Source organism: Malaclemys terrapin, chromosome 3 (genome assembly GCF_027887155.1).
Source record: "Malaclemys terrapin pileata isolate rMalTer1 chromosome 3, rMalTer1.hap1, whole genome shotgun sequence".
NCBI classification, from domain to species: Eukaryota; Metazoa; Chordata; order Testudines; family Emydidae; genus Malaclemys; species Malaclemys terrapin.
This window is the reverse complement of record NC_071507.1, coordinates 176775120-176796287: the sequence shown is the minus strand read 5'-3', so window position 1 is coordinate 176796287 and position 21168 is coordinate 176775120. Positions and strand designations below refer to the sequence as shown.

The window sequence follows — 21168 nt, the reverse complement described above, 5'->3', positions numbered from 1 at the left end:
CCTATGTAAAGTAAGTGGCAGAATGGAGGATTAAAGTTCTTTAGGGGTGAGTGTAAAATCTAAGAGAATAATAGGGTAACAAAATCTGGAAATGAATAAGTAATAGACTGGACTGAGTGAGAGACAGTGAGTGGATATGTGGGTGGCTAGCTGCATAGATGGATGAATGTTAGCATGGGTTAAAGTTGATTCTTCATCATGCTAAAATGTTTCTCATTTTCCTGTGTAATTTTATATGATACATCAAATATATGTAAAAAACATTGTTTTCTCTCTCTGCTCCTAAAATGAAAACAAACATCTATCATGCCATTGACATTAAGGTTTTTATAAGTTGGGAACCCTGGATATTGGCAAAGCACTCCTTAGTGTGGATGCAGCCATACTGATGAAGCTGTGCTTTGGACCAATGCCATAAAATCACCCTCACGAGTGAAATAAGCTGTTTGCACGGTGTATAGCACAATGGGGTCATGGTCTATGACTTCACTGCCTGCCAACTTCAAGAAAAGTGCTGCAAGCAACATCAACCTCTGTACCTGGCCTTCATCGATTTCATGAAAGCGTTCGACTTCATCAGTGGTGAGGCTCTGTGGAGAATTCTTACATTTGGGCCCTGCCAAAATTTGTTGCCATCCTCTGACTCCTCCATGACAACGTGTCTGTGATGGTCGCCATGGACCGAAATGGACCCCTTCCTACTATAGACAGGAGTTAAGCAAGCCTGTATCATCGCTCCAACCCTTTTCTCCATCTTCCTTGCTGTCACCCTCCTTCTCTTGGCTGACAAGCTCCCCTCCGGACTTGACATTCAATACAGAATGGACAGCAAGCTCTTCAACCTCATTTGTCTCCTATCAGCGATCAAGACTATCACTAAATTGGTCTTTTAACTCCAACTTGTGGATGACTCTGCCATGTGTGTCCACTCAGAAGAAGATATTCAAAAAATAGTCGACGTTTTCTCTAAGGTCTACAACCAACTCGGCCTCATACTCAACAACAAGAAAACTAAAGTTCTCAACCAGCAGGCTCCAGATCACCAGAATCCAGCTCCTGTAATTCAGATCAATAAAGAGACCCTGGAGAATGTTGAGCACTTCTTTTACCTCAGCAGCGCTCTGTCACAGAAAATTCAACACTGCCTTCAATATGCCAGTGCAGCTTTCGGACACTTGAGAAAACATGTCTTCAAAGATCGTGGCATCAAGAATCAAACCAGGCTTCCTGTATACCAGTCCGTTGTTATCCCTGCTCTCTTGTACAGTGCTGAAACCTGGGTTATGTACAGTAGATGCCTCAAGGTTCTTGAACAATATAATTAACGCTACGTCTGCAAGATCTTCTGAATCATGTGGGATGATTGACACACCAACGTCAGTGTTCTGTTTAGGGTGACCAGATGGCACGATTTTATAGGGACAGTCCCAATTTTTGGGTCTTTTTCTTATATAGGCTCATAGTTCCCCCTCACCCCTGTCCCGATTTTTCACACTTGCTGTCTGGTCATCCTAGTTCTGTTCCAAGCCTAAACCTCTAGTATTGAATCTATGATCATCTACCACCAACTCTGTTGAGCTGGTCATGTTCTTTAAATGCCAGAAAATCGACTCCCAAAGCAAGTCATGTTCTCACAACTGAGCCATGGCCAATAGATGATGGTCAAGCAAAAAAAGCGCTTCAAAGACACCCTCAATGACAACACGAAGAAGTGCAATATTGACATAAACTCATGGGAAACCCAAGCCCTTGACTAACCAAAGTGGAAAAGGACCTTGTGGCAAGGATCCCAGTATTTCGAGAGCCAGTGGAGACAACAGGAAATGGTGAACCAGGAAAAGCGGAAAGAACGCGCCTCAGTCCAACTCAACAATCCAGATCAACCCTTTCCATTGGGAAATGTCTGCCCCAATTGTGACAAGATCTGTGGATCCCAGATCAGTCTCATTAGCCACCTGCGGATCAACCAGTGGTCATTTTATGGAAGACAATCGAGCTGCAAGGATCGCCGATGACAAGCACAATGGGATCCTGATCTATGACTGGGCTATGATTAGGGCTATGATTAGGGCTTCTAGGTGCCATGGTAATACATGATCTATGATTAGGGCTTCTAGGTGCCATGGTAATACAAATAATTAATAATATATTTTAAACTTGCGGTTCTTCCTGTATATCTGCATCTCCACTAGGGGTTTTTGCCAACATGACTAAGTTGGTCAAGAATCACACCTCTTCATACCCCTGACTGATGTCTACACTACAGACTTCTGCCAGTATAGCTATGGCCTAACAAAACTGGGTGTACAGGAACAGAGCAGCAGAGAAATGTATTGTTGACAAATAAAAAGTAATGCACATGGGAAAGAACATAAGAACGGCCAGACTGGATCAGACCAAAGGTCCATCCGGCCCAGTATCCTGTCTACCGACAGTAGCTAATGCCAGGTGCCCCAGAGGGAGTGAACCAAACAGGTAATGATCAAGTGATCTCTCTCCTGCCATCCATTTCCACCCTCTGACAAACAGAGGCTAGGGACACCATTCCTTACTCATCCTGGCTAATAGCCATTAATGGACCTAACCTCCATGAATTTATCTCTTTTAAACCCTGTTATAGTCCTAGCCTTCACAACCTCCTCAGGCAAGGGGTTCCACAGGTTGACTGTGTGCTGTGTGAAGAAGAACTTCCTTTTATTTGTTTTAAACCTGATGCCCATTAATTTCATTTGGTGACCCCTATATTATATTATGGGAACAAGTAAATAACTTTTACTTATTCACTTTCTTCACATCATTCATGATTTTATATATCTCTATCATATCTCCCCTTAGTCTCCTTTTTTCCAAGCTGAAAAGTCCTAGCCTCTTTAATCTCTCCTCATATGGGACCCGTTCCAAACCCCTTATCATTTTAGTTGCCCTAATTATGGAGCGGTGGTTGGATAAATACCAGTGCAGAGATACAGAGATACTCCAGTGGTGTGTACATAGTGTAACCAGGCCTTTCTGTTTACCCTCTATCATAATACAGGAACCTCCAACATACAAAGGAATGTGCAATGAAAGTGAAAGGAAGTGGATCAAAAGCTGGTAGACAAATATTTTTCAATACAATGCAATGCCCGTTAAACTGTGGAACTCATTGCTATCATCATTGAGGCACAGAGTTTATAGAAATTTGAGAATGGATTAGACATTGATATAGGTAACAGCCATATTTACCAATTCTGGACAGTCTAATCATGGCATCTTCTAAAGATGAGTTGCACAATAAAAACTATGGAGACAGCTCAAGGAAAAATAAAACAAATAATAAACATAGTACAGTTCACATTGGTTGGTAGCTACTGGAAATTTGACTAACTGCCCACTCAAATTGTGGTACATAGTACCATATCAGACATATTTATAGCAATAGTTTTGGCAGTCATTATTAATTTTCATAAACTTAAGTTCTGAAGAATGTTTCTTTCCATAATTGGTATAAATAATTCCCTCCTATTTTCGTTTGTCTTGAGCCTTTCTTCACCCTCTTCTTTTCCCAACTGCAAACACTCTTTGTGTTTAGTAAAAGAACTCCAGCACATCATTCAAAAGCTTAAAATATCTTTAGCACTAGTTTAGAGTGTTTTAAAACCCAGGAATCCTATATGTAGCCCGCTGTCCATTCACTTGCTTTCTAAAATATAGGTTTTTTTAAAAAAAATTCAAGACCATAATGACAATTTAATAAATTACGTTTTGTTTTCCAAGTCTACTACATATTACATCTCTTTTGTTCATGGACCATCATGACAAGATGAGTTCCCGTTTAATAAATGTTAGCTCGTTCACAACAAAAAGTAGCAGCTGTTTTCCCGACTGTGTTTCTCAAATTCATCTGCTCTATTTCAGTTTGTTTGGCTTTAAATAAATCAGTGAACCTAGATTATTTTTTAGTAATTTGACACCTCCGCCTCCTGGAAACTAGGGATTATTTCCTTTCTTTTAGTCCTTCTTGAGCTAGAACTTATTTTGTAACTCTCATGCAACTTTTGCTATATCAATGACATCATTTTGGTTAATGCCTTAGTATCACTTTCAAAAGAGTAACTTCATGATTACAATACATGCCTGTGCTATTTTATTCAACTGACATCTGTGTTCTGTTTGCTTTTGTTGCTGCCAATGCCATAGTGACAACAAAAACTGTTATCTCCTGTCTCTTCTTTTGGACTATAATGTATAATATTTTACAAACAGTAAGGATTTGAGTTTACAGGAAACTCCCAATTATCTGCATAGCAAGGGCAGTGGTGGATTAAGGTTTCCTGGGGCCCTGGACCAGAGCACGTGGGGAGGGCTCCTCCTCACCCCTTCCGCCTGTGGTCAAGCCCCTTTTTGCTCCTTCCCTGGGGCCCACCCCTGTTCCACCCAGGATCCCACCATTCTGCCCTTATTGCGGCCCCCATCCCGCCCACCTGGCACTGCTGCCGGGGGTTTCCCCTGCCCCATCCTGTCCACCCAGTGCTGCTGCTGGGGAGCAGGGTCGGGGCATCGGGGCTTCTCCTACCCTGCCTGCCTGCCAGGCAGCTAGTGCTTCGAGCTTCCACCACCCGATTTTTTCCAGGCCCCACAGTTGGCTGGGGCCTCTGGGCACAGTTTAGGTCTGATCTCTCAGGTTAGCAAGATTTTTCAGGAACTGAGAAACTACATTGGATCACCTAGGAGCAACAGATGTGGCAGTTTCCTGCGGTATTTTTGGGAGGCCTTATTGTATTAAGTGTAAGTATGTTATGGGGCCCATTATATTAAATCAGTGGTTTTCAACTGTTTTTCATTTGTGACCCCTAAAAAATTTCACATGGAGGTGCAGACCCTTTTGGAAATCTTAGACAAAGTCTACGGTCCCCTAGGGATCCACAGACCACTGTTCTATGGTAATGACACCCTTTCGCGGACTCCTTAAAGAGAGAGAGAGACACACACACACACACACACACGTTGAAAACCACTGTATTCAATGATTGTGAGCCAGGATTGTATGTAACTTCCCTTTGGGAAGGGATGGGCTGTGAACCCTGAGAAGTCGTATGAAATTCAAAGGACTATACTGAACAATGTGCTGGACAAGAATGGACTTTTGGGACTAATAGCGTCAAATGGTTTACTTAGGTAATCTCTAAGGGGAGGTGAATGCAAATTCTCCATTTCCAGTTATGCAAAACCCAACCTTTAGAACAGGAGTTTCAAACTCAATTTACCTTAGGGCCAGTGCCAGTCCTCAAATCCTCCCAACGGGCCAATAATGTCACTGAAGATGGTGTTCAGAAAAGAAAACGTTTATATTGTATTTTTTATTTAGAATTTCTTAGAAATAATAAAACTGTCATACAACTTTATACAATTCTTTGCCTGCCAGAGAGTTTTTAGTGTTTGCCAGACACCTGGCAACGCTTCAGTTCTATCAGTTTGTTGATGTTTGGCCTCAGTGACTGAGCAGTTGAAACCTTCAGGATTGCAGCAAGGTGTGCATCAGATAGTTGTGTTCAGTATTTTGACTTTATATTCATTGTGGAAAAAAGTGACGCTGCCTCCATGGCTGACTCTGCCTGGCAACTAATGATGCTGCCTCCATGGCTGACTCTGCCCGGTGACTAGTGATGGTATCTCTGTCCCTCTCCCCCAGCCAATGGGAGCTGCGGGGGGCAGCGCCTGCAGCAGACATCGGGCAGCGTGTCTGCATGCATCTCTCCTCCATGGATTGCAGTGGGGAGTTCTCGGGCCGCAGATGGCCCACAGGCCAGGACTTTGAGACTCCTGCTTTAGAAGGTACACCCTGAAGAGGGGATCATTGTCTACAGATTACTTGTTTCCAGAGTCTCAAGATCAAAAGCTCAAGCTATAATAAAGGAAAGACTAACATATACATAGGTTGACTAATTCTGAGCTAAGGCTGTTATGAACTTGTAACCACAGAAAAACCCCATTGTGAGGGTTGAAGGACTGACTCATACCAGAGTCCTTTTTGGAGTTGGGAGGGGTGGTGATCTCTGGTAAACTTATTAGCATTAGTATACATTTTTTAATTTTCAATATGTTTACTCTGTAATGTTTTCACCTTAAGAATAAAAATAAAGGTGCTCGCTTAGAAAGAGCTGCATGGTAACTTGTAACTGCAGGCAATGACAGCTGTTGATAGCCCTTAGAGAGAAAGCAAAGTGCAGATGCTGGCCTGTTTAGGCAGTCTGGCTTGCTGGGAATATCACAGTGTGGGCAGGAAACTGTGCAGCCTCCGGTCAGGAGGCAGAGGAATGTGAGTCTCTGCCTAAGAGAGCAGGGGTGCTGGAACAGGTTTTATAATGGGAGTGCTAATGATGGAAACAATGGAAACCATGTATGTGGTGTTTGTTCTTACTACTTCAAGCAGCACCCCTAGTTTCAGCACCACTTCAAAACAGGGGATGGCTGAGCAGCCGAGTAGTGGGTGCCCTCGAAGGACCACAGAAGGGGGGGATAAAGGTACAGTTGCCCTGAACTGTGACACAAGGAAACCCCATTATCTCTGGCAAATAAATGGTTAACTAGTGCTTATTTCTTCCCTCTTCTACAGGGATGTTTCGAAAAGAAGAAGAATTGACCCCATCACAGAGATGCTTGGCTGTAAGGTAGGCTTTCCTATGCTTATGAGTATAGTTTCTGTTTTGAATGCTTTGCATGGATTATGAAGACTTTATAGCTCTGATGCAGTTGATACATAAGATGTCCAGTTATCTAGCTGGATCTGGTTTAGATTGCATGTACAGTATATTTGTAATTTAATTTCATGTGGGGTTTTTTTAGCCCTTGGAAGATATCTCCTGAAATAGACTTTACATTTTACTTACAAGGCATTTCCTAAAACAGACAATTTCTTATTAAAGTTTTTTTCTTGACAATGAAGAATAAAAGTATGTACTCTGCTTAGTAATTGATTAGTAACTGCATAGTACATGTGAGTTACAGCCATCAAAGAAACAAAATACTTTTCTCTGATTTCTCTTTTACGACTTTTAGTTTGATTCTTTCCCTCCTTTCTTTATTTGGAAGACTTGTTAATAGATGTCAGTACCCTAGTTTATGCCACGGTGTCTGTCCAATCAAAGAGTACATAAGTGCTTTGGGATTACTCTATTTGACACTGTAGTTATATAGCTTTTGAAGGCTTTAAGTATCCAACATCTGAAATCAAGACCATTTTTGTGGTGAACAGATCAGATAAGTGGAAAATTTCTGCTCTTCAGAAATAACTTTCTTTTTAGTACCTATTATTTCAGAAATCTTAATGGCATGAAGATAATTGGACTAAAAAAACCCCAGCAACTTCAAATTTTAATTTTAAATTTCTTACTATTTCCTTCACACATGAAATGAGAGAAGAGAAATCCTCTTGTTATAGCATTGTGGGATGATGAGTCTTGAAACACTAAAAGGAAGGAGGGCATTCTATTGCAGCATATTCATGCTGACCACATTTGTCATAAGAATGGAGTACAAAACTTCAAGTGCTTGCACATGTCCATTCCATTGTAGATGTGTACATGCCCTGAGCACAGTTGCCAGAAATTTTTCCCTCGGTGGTAGCCGTTGGGGTGGCTTGGGGGCCTTCTCATACCCACGCACTCAGAGTGCCAGTTTAAAGGGCCCAGACAACCCCACACCTCCTCTGTTCCTTTTTACCATCCATGACGGTCGCTGGAACTGTGCTTCTTGCTACGGCAAGCTTTCTCAGTGGGCGTCATTTTTCTGATAATTTTTGTAGTTAGTAGTTGTAAATAGTTAATTAGTCTTTGTTAGTATAGTTTGTGTTTCTCCGTTTGTTAGCAGAATTTCGTCAGTACTTGGTGCCAAAGCATGCCTCTGTCACCAGGCTTCAAGCCTTGTGCATCCTGTAACAAGGCTAAGCACTTAGACACCCCAAAAATCAATAGTTACTGAAGTCTGGATGGCTCTTTGAGTGGTGAAATTACAGCTGTCCAATTGGTCAGTTTTTCAGCTGCTGTTTTTTTTTTTTTTCAGTTTTTAAGCAGTGTCCCTGAAGAGTCCATCTGCGCCATACTTTCTCTCCTTATTTATTTGGGTTAGTGTAACAATAACATGTCAATAAAAAAATCTTGTTAAGCAAACGATTTCAAAGTTTAAGCAAGAGTAAGTTCCTCAAACCATTAATTAGACAGATGTGTATTTGCAGAATCCGCATGTCTTGAGGGTCCTGACAAACACATCCCAAAGGGCAGATATAGATAAGTTTCCTGTTTTTCTAAAACATATACCTCAGCAATTTCAACCGAGATCTTATCAGAAAGGACACAGGACCCCCATCCCCTCCTGGCTTCTTGCTAGATATGGTAAAGCCGTTGCAGAAGCCTGCTAAGACCTACTGATTTAGCTGCTTTTGGCAATAAGCATGACAATCGATATTCTAGTTATTGATAGTAGTCCAGGCATTTTGCTCGTCCGCTAAAATCTCCCCATACACTAGTAGGTAGCAGGAAGCCATCCATCAGTGCTACTTACCTTTCAAAGTGGAAGCAGTTCTCCATGTGGTCTTCCCAACACGTGCGGTCATCACTTCAGGACATTCTTGTTACACCTGAAACAGGAAGGTTTAGCGATCTCCTCAATCAAGGTTCACCTTGCAGTAATATCTGTTTTCTCAAGGGTCTAGAAAGACTATATCCCCAAGTGCGAGAACCTGTCCCTCCATAGGACCTAAACCCAATCTTATCAAAACTTATGGGTCCCCTATTTGAATCGTTGGCAACATGACCCTTGTTATACCTTTCATGGAAGGTGGCTTTCTTAGTGGCCATTACTTCTGCTAGAATGGTCTCAGAGATCCATGCCCTCACATCGGAACCTCCGTACACAGTATTCTTTAAGGACAAGGTGCAGCTACATCCTCACCCAAGCTTCCTCCCAAAGGTGGTTTCCCAGTTTCATAGCAATCAGGCAAACTTCCTACCCGTTTTCTATCTGAAACCACATGCAAATAGAGAATAACAGCAGCTTCACTCATTGGATGCTAGACATGCTCTAGCATTCTACATAGAACATACCAAACTATTCCGTAAATCCACCCAATTGTTCATCGCAATAGCTGACAGGATGAGGTCTTCCCATCTCTGTTCAGAAAATTTAGTCTTGGATCATGTCGTGCATTTTCACGTGTTACGAGCAGATGGTGTTCTGCCACCAGCTATCCTGACTGCCCACTCCACAAGAAAACAAGCATCATCAATGGCATTCTTAGTTCACATCCCTATTCAGGACATTTGCAGAGCAGCAACTTGGTTATCAGTGCATATGTTCTCTGCTCAGTATGCCAACAGTCTAGGGACGATGCCAGAATCGGTTGAGCTGTTTTGCAGTAAGCATGTCCATGAACTCCAATCCCACCTTCTATGCAACTGCTTGGGAGTCACCTACAATGGAATGGACATGTGCAAGCACTCGAAGAAAAAATGGTTACTAACCTTTCTGTAACTGTTGTTCTTTGAGATGTGTTGCACATATCCATTCCACGACCCACCCCCTCTATGTCGGAGCTCTCCGGAAAGAAGAAACTGGGGGAATGGGGTCACTGGGCCCTTTATACGGGCACTAGGAGCACGCAGCACCAGAGGGCGCCCAAGGTGCCCCGATGGGTATCATCAAGGGAAAAATTTCCATCGACTGTGCTTGGGGCACGCACACACCTTCAGTGGAGTGGACATGTGCAATATATCTCGAAAAACAACAGTTACAGAAAGGTTAGTAACTTTTTTTTTTCTTTTTTTACTCTTTCTGGTACCTTTTCTGAGATTGAGGCTAGGGGCAGATCCTCAGCTGCATCTTCTGTAAAAGAAAAGTATGCTATATTCTGTTTAAACTCTTCAAAATTCTCTGTTTTGATCAGCTGACCACTCCAGCTCTTGAGTTATGCATTAAAGGAATTTGAACGGATTAAAAATATAGAGATTACTTTTCTGTGGCATAAATGAAATAATAGCAGGTGGAAAACCGTCTTTGGGAAATTTGGTCACGGATTCCAGTGAGAATTGAACTGCAGGTGACAGTGTGTCTCATTTTGGAGAAGGGTTTAGTATTCCTATCTTGCCTCTGGTGGTGATAGCCACACCATGTTTGCTGTAAGAATAATTTAGAAATACGTAGGTTTTGTGTGTGCATGAAGTTAATGAAGTTGGGAATTGAATTTAAGTTTAAATACAAGATGTTCTGTGACCAAAACTCTAGTAGACCAAGAAGTCAACATATCCTGGTGTTTACTTCACTGGAAAAATCATACTGATGAAGTATATAGGGAAAATGTGAACTAGTATATTCATTCGTTTGGATGCATTGATTTTAGGCTTCCTGTTATCATAAATTTGAGTCCTGATTGAACTGAAGTATTCAAAATTACTTGAGTGTGGAGTAGAAATCCTTCTCAGCACTTTTTAAGTTATTGAAAGATTATGTTAGCAGTTCTTAGGGAAAGTAGTTGATATGTAATGTGCTTTTCAAAAACTGAATAAGGGAACATCACAATTCTTTTTATTACTCATTTTATTATCACTGAAATAATGGTTCAATGACAGCTACTGAAGAATTGAGTGCCTTCCTTCTCTTAAAAAAAAAAAAAAAAAATCAGGGGAGAAATAAATACCAACTTTCAGAATGGGAGGACCTATAATTTATGTGAGGTGTTGACATTTATGCTTATGTCCTTTCAAAAAGAAATCCCAAGTGGGGGTTTTACAGACAGTTCTCATTTATTTAAATATTATTTTTGTACCATCTATTAGGACATACAGGTAGAAAATGTCCTCCTTTATTCAATATTTTTCTATTCTTCGTGTCACTTCCACAAGACAAACCATTTGGAATTCTTTGTCAATTTCAGGAATTTTTACCACAATTTTGACAGAGGACCAAAGCTGTTCTGTTTTTTTTTTTTTTTAAGTATGCTTTTTTTGCCTGTATTAGTGTATTTAGGGTGGTTCAGAAGGGTGTGTGTGTATGTGTACACATACGTATGTATATACTATATATATAAAACCTGTGCTACCATGAAAAATCATTCAGTCTCTTACTCTGGACAAATTAAATTTAGACTGACAAGAGCCCTTTATCTAATTGCATAGTTATATTATATAATTGATTTTTAAGCAGTGTTTCTCATTGATCACAGTGGGGATATCTACTTAAAAACTGATGGTATGATTTTGGGCTTTGAGAAAGTCCCTGTGGGTAGGCAAATCAGTCTGGAAACACTCAGTACAGACTGATGAAGAAACATTCATTTATATTTTAAATTGTAGTTATAAAAATGTAACTAGACTGCTTCACTGTATGTGTTTTAATTGAAATTAGAATAAGTAATAAAATAAATGATTATTCCTACAGTGGACTGTTTTAAAAGCATAGAGTACCTCTCACAAGTTGCTTGTCTTTGAATTACAGACGCATGCCAAGTCTACTGGAGTATTTAAGTTACAACTGTAATTTCATGGGTATCCTGGCAGGCCCGTTATGCTCTTATAAAGACTATATTACTTTCATTGAAGGCAGATCATACCAACTGACACAGTCTGAAGCAAATGGGAAAGAAGATGTAAAATATGAACAAACAGATCCCTCACCAAATGTAAGAACTATGATTTTTTGCAGTGCTGCTATATATATTTATCTATCTATATATATATATAGTCATTGCATGAAAAGCTCGGTTTGCATTATTCATTTACAGACATAACTTCTCAGATATATCTGGAGTTTATTCAGTGGTACAGTTCTTTTTTTTGTTTTAATTTGTTTTTAAAAAGTCTTTTTCCTGAAAGGTAGGTGTTCTGCATAGATTCCCACTGTTGGGTCTTCTGAACAAAAGTAAATAATCTTGGAGCTGCCTAATAAGCTTATATGGTAAAATACCACCTTCAGATGAAGCAGTTCATGTGCACTTCCTTACAAGCATATTTGTCTGCATGAACTGCTTCTGAAAATGAGCTGGAAATAATGGGAAAAACCGCATGCATTTTGTCCATGGAAATTGAATGGGAGATTTATAAGCTACACCTCTACCCCGATATAATGCTGTCCTTGGGAGCCAAAAAATCTTACCGCATTATAGGTGAAACCGCGTTATATCGAATTTGCTTTGATCCGCCGGAGTGCGCAGCCCCACCCCCCCCGGAGCACTGCTTTACCGCGTTATATCCGAATTTGTGTTATATTGGGTCGCGTTATATCGGGGTAGAGGTGTACTTCAAAGTCTCTTAAACTTTTTTGTTAGCTTCTTTCTGTAGTTCAGGCTAAAACTGCACATTTACATGTAACAAGTCCCTCTAATCAGGTCTTTCTTAGGGGAGAGAGAGCTTTAACATATTTATAGGAACTTTTTCAGTCTTAATTTTTTTTCATTTCTTTATTCATATGAAGGACAAGTAAACAGATTGTTTGTACAGACACAATACCAATGACATACTTGTATCATTATCATACCACACTGCACCCAGAATCCATGCACATTAGGGTTTTTTTGTTTGCTCCCTTATCAGAGTGGGGGTCCAGGCACATATGGATGAAAGGCCTGTTGATCATCTGTTGCAAATGATGCACATATGATTTGAATTAAGACCAATGACTACTGACATTTTGTATATTGCCCTTTTTAAAAACTGATCCGTTTTACATTAAGGATGTGGAACATACGTTTCCATCATCCTGCACATTAATTCGTCTGACTGTATATATGTACACATATTTGAATTTTAGTCCAAGATACAGTTATCACCTCAAACAGAGAACACAAGGTTATTGTGAAAGAACTGGAGATCTCCAAATATATTGCCTCCCCAAATCCATCTCCAGCTTACCTTTTCCCTGCTTAACTTTGAATCTTATTTCTGAGCAGGTAGTTGGAAATTGAGGGTGAGGCCTATGTGCTTGCCTGACGTAGATATGCTTGTGCATATGCCTCAAAGTGGTACTAAACTTTACCACATAATCTTGCTACTAAGCTTGCTATCTGAAGGTCACAACGCCAATATATGTGTGGATCTATAAAGGATTCTACCTTCAAAATTCTCTAGCTATAGGTAAGCAATTTCCCTTAAATTGTGTTGCTCATACAGTGCTTGATTTTTTTTAATTTTATTTATTTATTTATTTATAATTTATGCTGCATTCGCTTTTTGACATTAAGATTAAGATAAACTGTCTGTGCTCCTGATACTTCATCTCCCAACTGGTGTTAGACAAATTTGGCTGCATTTTATAACACCAGTGAGTACTGCGTGCTTTTGAAAAAATTGTTGATTATCTTTTTGTTTACTGCATTTGCTGTATCATTTACAACCTTGATTGTTTTGTTATGACTCATGTTACAATCCTGTTATCTTAATAAAATGATTATCTAAAGATATTTTCCTAAATTTTCATATTAATTTTACTTTTTAAAGAAAAACAAATCATTAGGTAACTCATCAAAATAAGAAACTTAATGAGGATCAGCAAATGTTAATATCTTAGACGGAAGAATCTTTCAGCTAAATTTACTATATGCTTCCTTTCTTGTCCAATTTTATTTCTATAACCTCAAATATTCATGCCAGCCTCCTCCTGTACACTTGTGTTAAGTGCATGACATGAATCTACTCTAGCATTTTACTGTGTTAATTGCATGTTAACTGAATCTAGTCAATATTTTAAAATGATTTATTTCATATCTCCCTCCTGTTATGCCTTTTTACAAGCTATCATTTGTTGGTGCTCAAAGTGGTGTCAACAGTCAGAAATTAATATCTATCTTCGTAAGTTTACTTTTATTATAGCTGTTAGCTATCCTTAAAATACAGGATTCCTGTGGAAAAAGTCTCCCTGCTTTTGGCTTCTTAGGGTAGGTCTACACTACCTGGTAGTTCGGCGGCAAGCAAATCGAACTTCTGGGTTCGACTTATCGCGTCTTGTCTGGACGAGATAAGTCAAACCCGGAAGTGCTCGCCGTCGACTGCAGTACTCCAGCTCAGCGAGAGGAGTACTGCGAAGTCGACGGGGGAGCCTGCCTGCCGCGTCTGGACAGAGGTAGGTTCAAATTAAGGTACTTCGAACTTCAGCTACGTTATTCACGTAGCTGAAGTTGCGTACCTTAGTTTGAATTGGGGGGTTAGTGTAGACCTGCCCTTAGACTATTTTTAGATGTTGATGCTGTTGCTAATTGCCTGCAGTTTTTAACTAACTGATTGTATTGTAATCTCAAATATAGTAAGCTTTATTATAGTTCATTAATTTACTGAACTAATTTTTATGTGTGCATCACCCAAGAAGATGTAAAAATGAATCCATTTCAATAGAAGTGTAAAAGTTTGCCTGGAAGTTTTAATTGCTTAAGGGCTGATCCAAAACTCTATGAAGTCAGCAAGAATCTTCCTGTAGACATAAGAGGGATTTGTATAGGGTTACCATATTTCAGCGAGCAAAAAAGAGGACGGGAGAAGCCCCGCCCTAGCCCCGCCCCTGCCCCTCCCACTTCCCGCCCCCCCTGACCTCCCAACCCTCCCCCCGTTCCTTGTCCCCTGACTACCCCCTCCTGGGACCCCTGCCCCTAACTGCCCCCCAGGACTATCTAAGCCTCCCTGCCTCTTGTCCCCTGACTGCCCCAACCTTTATCCACACCCCCACCCCCAGACAGACCCCTGGGACTCCCACGCCCCATCCAACCACTCCCCACCCCCTGACAGCCCCCCCCCGAACTCCCAACCCATCTAAACCCCTCTGCTCCCTGTCCCCTGACTGCTCCGATCCCTCTCCGCACTCCTGCCCCCTGACAGCTCCCCCCCAGAACTCCCAACCCATCTAAACCTCTCTGCTCCCTGTCCCCTGACTGCTCCGATCCCTCTCCGCACTCCTGCCCCCTGACAGCCCCCCCCAGAACTCCCAACCCATCTAAACCCCTCTGCTCCCTGTCCCCTGACTGCTCCGATCCCTCTCCCCACTCCTGCCCCCTGACAGCCCCCCCCCCAGAACTCCCAGCCCCCTACCCCCCCGCTCCTTGTCCCCTGACTGCCCCCTCCTGGGACCCCTGCTCCTAACTTCCCTCCAGAACCCCACCCCCTACCTAAGACTCCCTGTTCCTTGTCCCCTAACTGCCCCCTCCTAAGACCCTCCCCAACTGCCCACCAGGACCCTACCCCCTACCTGTACCCTGACTGCCCAAAACTTTCTCCACTCCCCCCAAAAAGCCCCCCCCCCCGTTTCTTGACTGCCCCCTCCAGAACCTCCCTGCCCCTTCTCCTGCCCCCCTTACCCTGCTGCTCAGAACAGGGTGTTGGGCTCTGTGCCAGCCGGACACGTGGCTAAGCTCCCCAGCACAACAAAACCCGGTCCCTGGCCCTGCACAACAAAACCTGGTCCCTGGCCCGGACTGGGTTGCAGGGGAGAGCTGTCCTTGTATCAGCACAAAGTGCTCTCGCTCCCGTTTTGCTACGCTGCATGGCAGTAACCGCTCCCAGTTGCAAAAGGGGAGGGCTGCACTTTGTGCTGAGACACTTGCTGGAATGCAGGGCGGAGCTCCTCTCCAGCTGCTCCGGAGTCCAGCCCGGGACTTTCCTGCAGCCCTCCCAGCCGCTCCGGGGGAGGGGGGAAATCCCGGACATTGTGAGTGCTTTACAAATTCCCCCCGGACGCTATTTTTAGCACAAAAAGGAGGACATGTCCGGGTAAATCCGGACGAATGGTAACCCTAGATTTGTATCAAGCCCTAGGTGCTGAAAGGATAACAAGATTGCCCAACAGAATTTTTTTGCCAGGTTTGGTGATCTCATTTTTCCAAATTCATAATGAAATAGAATTGTGAGATCCCGCTTGGTTGGTCTATTACTTAAAAGACAGTAGTCAGTTACTGGGGCAGTAAAAATCATAGCAAACTGAAACTTTGTGGTGATCAGGGCCAAGGACTACAAAATTGCATTCATTAACTTGAATGACTGAACATCTTCCAAGTATGATATTGATACTTGCGTAATGTTTTGTCACCATGAAACTATGGCAGTGTCTGACCAGTGAAATATGGTCTCTTAAACTGCTTTGTGTTTAGGTAACGAATACATCAGATCAGTGTTTTTAGAGAAGGGTATTTCTGGTTTATGCTGAAAAAAGCAGCTTTCCTGTTATATAGAGACTTTTTAAAGTAGAAGGTTTGACCAACATTTGTAAATGGCAAAAGCTAATAGCAACATCTCATCAGCCGTCCTCTAAATTGGAATTGTTACTTTTAGAAAGGGTTATATGCTTTGACAGTCTACCTTGAAAACATGAACTGGTTATTCTGATACTCTTACGTGAATTAACATTTTTCAAAACCACACTTACATAGGAAATTGAGTTGCAGCTTTTGTGATCTTGGGTGAGGGTCAATATTCTTCTCACACAAACTAATTCAAAATCATTCTGTTAGAGGCAGGGACTGTCTTCTCCTGTGTTTGTAAAGTGCTAGAATAATGGGTCACTGAACCTGACTGGGGATCTCTGGGGTTTACTGTCATACAAATAATACATAAGAACAATAGCAAAATGGTATTATGAACTTAAAAATCAACCTAATGAGCAAAACCATAATAAAATTATGACAAGTTGTCATCGTCTTACCTAGACATTTATCCTAAAACATACAGTGTAAATATAATAAAATATTTAAACAGAATAATTTTTGGACACATTATTTTCTCACAATTGTAGACCAAAACCACCAGTTTCATAGTTTTATGGTTTGGATTTTAAAAAGTGAACTAAATTCCAGCAAAACTTGCAATGTTATCTACATTTCACATTAGACAGCATCCACTACCTAGCAGTCACTTGTGCTCATTTGTACTCAATTTGTGTGAGTACAAATGCCTTGGATTTGCACCCATGTATTTGCACTGACTGTGTGCACGTGCAAATAAATGGTTTGTGTGTATAGATTAGGTATTTGTTTAGGTAAATTACACATGTACTAACATGTGTGAATAATTGTGAGTAACTTGTGGAAATTCAGCCCTTTGTTTACATCACCAGAGAACAAGGGATTAATGCCATTCAGCCTTTCCCTTCCCTTGAACAGGAACTCAGGGGAAGGAATAGAAGAGTGGCTGAATAGGAGACAAAGGGAAGAATACTTTTGGGAAATTAAGGCTCCTCACCGAGAAGTCTCAGGATGGAGTTGAACATTAAAAAGGTTTTTTTTCTGCTTACTTTCTGATAATTATTTTACTTTCTTGATAAACACCAACCCTTGAGGAAGAAACCTTGCTGACTCCAACTGCTGAATTATCCAAGCTTTTCTGCTGAATTATCCAAGCAGTTTATTTAATTCTGTTGAATCATTCTGTTATCTTGCTCTAAAACCTTTTTTGAGACAATTCTCTCACAGAGTTCTGTGATATGTAAAAGTCACTAACCACACCCCCTCAATGCTCTCTCTGCTTACCATCTCCCTCACCACCAGAAAGCGCAAGAGCTCATGTGAACCACTATTAATGTTTATGCAGATATGCCAATATCTTCAGTAATCTAATCTTAAATCTTTGACAACATGAAGGATTTAAGAGTCACTTAGAGGAAAGGGGTCACATGGCAGTTTTGTAGGTTTGGGTACTTAACATTTTTTTAAGGATTATAAATTTGAAATATTGAAAGTCTGAAGTATTTAACCAGTATTCTTGGCCTCTGTTCTACATAGGTTTTTATACCACCTTCATCACCATGGTATCTGAGCTTGCCTTCCAGTCGCGCATTAAGCAACATGACTAATATCTGACACGTTTGTTCTTTCATCCTCTCCCCAGAAGGAGGTGTGTGTGCAGTGGAATGTATTGTTTTGGTAGGGTTATTATTTTATAAACATACCTGTTGCTATGTGTTTTTGTTAAAGAAAGCAAGGTGGCTTGCAGTTGGAATGAAAGGTAGTGAGGTTTGTGAAGTTCCTTAGTTCCTGGGGGAGTTCATAACACAGTCTTGGACATTCTGGATAAGGTTTTGTCTCCCACGTAGACAACCTTTACTTTTATTGTTGAGAGTTCCATCGCTCCACAGGAGCAAAATTGTCAACCAGGGTCTTTGACCTGGTATTGTGGCCTTTTAGGTATCCTGGACCCAAGCCATAGAGCATTTTGAAGAGAGGGACAGAGACCTTGAAATTGATTATAAAGTCTATGGGAAGCCAGTGTAGAGAGCGGAAGACAGATATGATTTGTTCACAAATATTTGAGTAGCCTGTTTTGCACTGCAACATTTTGTAGTTGTTGGAGTTTTCTGAGTGCTGGCGGTTTCAGGCCCAAGTATGTAGCACTGCTGTAGGCCAGCCAAAAAGTGAAGAAGGCATGAATAACAGAGGCTAAGTCATTCTTCACCAGGATGGGAAGGAGACTCCTAGCCAACCAGTGCTTAGAATCAGTGAGGAGTCCAAGAGTACTCCTAGACTACAGACCTAATTGACCAATGGTGGATGTGAACATTCTGCCAAAGGAGACTGCATCATGGCTGAAAATTATTCAAAATACTTTCCTTTCTGCCCACCATCACCTCAGCTTTGCTTCAGCCAGCTATTCATTCGTGAGCTGGTCTCATCCAAGCACTGACCATCTTGGTTGTAGTGGTGTAATCACATGTGGTGAAGGGAAGGTAGAGCGGTGTGTCAACTGAATATTGGTGACACTTGAGTCCATGTTGTCTGACCAGTTCACCTAGTGGTTGCATGTAGATGCTGGAAAGGACCAGAGAGAGAATTGATCCTTGTAGAACTCTACAGATGAGGGGGGTCTAGTAATGGAGGTGCAGTTTCCTGTCACTACTTGTTGGATATGCCCGTCTAGGAAGAACCCAAATAATTTTAGTGCATCACCTTGGATCCCTGCCACCTCTGAGATGATACAGCCATATCTCATGGTCAAAAATGTGAAGCACTGCTTCTGTCTGTTGACAGGAGGAGATATCCATCAGTGCCACTAAAGCAATTTCATTTCCATGTCCTGGCCTGAATCCAGAATGAATAATGTCTAGAATGTTAACTTCAGTTATATGTGCTTGTAGTTAGCCTTTTGCTAGCTATGAGCTTGTAAATAATCAGAAGGCTTGACACTGGTTGGGAATTGGCTAGGACTGAAGTATCCATGATGGGTTTCTTCAGTGTTGGTCAGATTTCTGCTTGTTTGAAAGAGGAAGGGAAGATTCCTTCTCTGAGTGATGCACTGACCTCATGGCGGAGGAGACTTTAAGGAGGGATTTGAAGGTGGACAATCAAGTGGCTTTGCAGATGTTTACAGGGAGCTCATCCCATGTATTGGGAGCAGCACAGGAGGGAGCATGAAAGTACTTGTTTTGAAAATGTAGTAAATGGGTGAAGGCCAGCTGGCAAGAACAGAAGTAGCAGTCAGCATCTCAGTAGTGTATAAGATATGAATAGGTAGGGACCTTAAAAGCAAAGATTGGTAGTGTATTTAATATGCTAAAGGGTGGACAACACAGAGAGGGTGGTGTGTGCAAAACAACAAGCCAGGAAAATATTTGCAGCAGCATTTTGAATGGATATATGTGGAACAAAATGGAATGTGTCAAAGCCAGAGAGTAGGATGCAGTAGTTAAGATGAGTGCTTGGGAGAAGAGATCTAGTTGTGGTCAGAAAGGAAAAGCTGGATCTTAGAGATATTATGTAAGATGTACAGAATTCATACATGACCCGGATATGAGGCTCTAGAAGAGACCAAAATGAATAGAATGCCCAGATTACATGCCTGAGTGACAGGCAGAGTTGTGGTGTTGTCCATGGGGTCTGAGAATGGAGGGAGTGGTGACTATTTTGGAGTGGGAGGAAAGATTAAGAGCTCTATTCTGCTCACATTGAATGTAACAATGACATGCACAAGGAAATCTCAGAAAGAGAGATTTTAGGGTATGTCTACACTGCCCATGTTACAGCGCGGCTGTGGCAATGCTGCTGCGGCAGCACTGTGACGTGGGCAGTTTAGACCCGCTTTATCGCATGGGGGAGTGCTCTCCCGGCAATAAAAAATAACCACCCTGAATGAGCGGTGGTAGCTTTATCACCAGGAGTGCGGCTTCCGGCGATAAAGCACTGTCTATACTGGCGCTTTTCAGTGCTAAAACTTGTGTTGCTCGGGGTGGTTTGTTTTTTTTCACACCCCTGAATGACAAAAGTTTTAGCACTGAAAGTGGCAGTGTAGAGACAGCCTTAGTCTGGGCAGAAGGAAACAGGTCCAGAGTAGAGAGAGAGAGATCTAAGAGACATATCAGCATAGAGTTGATAGCTGAAATGTTTGCAAATGAGACTGCCCAGAGATGAAGTGCAGATGGACAAGAAGGGGGGGGGGGCGAGAAAGGAGAAATGTGGAACCTCTTAGAAAGTTGGAGGGGGGATGAAAAGGATCCTCCGAAAGGAGAGATAAGAGGAGTGAGTAGGAGGATGAGCAAAGAGGGACAGGATCCTGAAAGCCAAGGGAAGACAAAATTTCACGAAGAGCCTGGTGAGCTACATCAAAGACAGACGACAACTTGAGGAGGAAGAGGGTGAAGCACCTATTCGTCTTTAAGTGGCTGTACACATGTATTCCATTCAGAGGTGTCGATGCCCAGTGTGCCAGAGCCAGAGAGTTTTCTGAAGCTGCGCTTTTGGGCCGTGCACATGCCCTGCACATGCCGTGCAAATGTGGCGCCTCCTGAAAGTTATATAAAGGCACTGCCACTTTCTTCCCCTTCAGTTCCTTCTCTCACCACCCCTGGCCTGAATCAGAGCTCCCCAGTAGTTTACCTTAGTCTTAAAAAAAAAAAAAAAATGTGTAGTCAGCATGTTCAGCTCTCTTTTTTTCCTTTGAATAACTACTTAGCAGTTAGTACCCAGTAGATAAGCTTCGTTTATTGTTTTAATTTGTTTTTTAGTCAGTTCATAATTAGTTTTTGGTGCGAGGCACTGTTGGTAAGCAGCACTCACTGCACTTTAAGTACTGCCCATCATATGAAGTGTTTATTCCAGTAGTAATACCCCCCCCCCCACCCACATGCTGCCTTTTGTGACTCGACAAGGGACACATTAAAGAGAGAGGTGCAGTATCTGCTGTTCTTTCAAGAAAAGAATGCAGCTTTCCATGGATCTGCACCTCAAGCAATACCTCC

General features: G+C 41.8%; 1 protein-coding gene across 3 annotated transcripts in view; it reads left to right on the top strand.

Moving 5' to 3' along the window:
- Positions 1 to 21168, top strand: part of MBOAT2 (membrane bound O-acyltransferase domain containing 2) — a 176051-nt gene that overhangs the window by 127807 nt on the left and 27076 nt on the right. For all 3 annotated transcript variants that reach the window (XM_054023482.1, XM_054023485.1, XM_054023483.1), the window contains 2 exons: positions 6596 to 6650; positions 11467 to 11650. In XM_054023482.1, coding sequence (XP_053879457.1) covers positions 6596 to 6650; positions 11467 to 11650 — 239 coding nt within the window. The remainder of the gene's footprint in view (positions 1 to 6595; positions 6651 to 11466; positions 11651 to 21168) is intronic.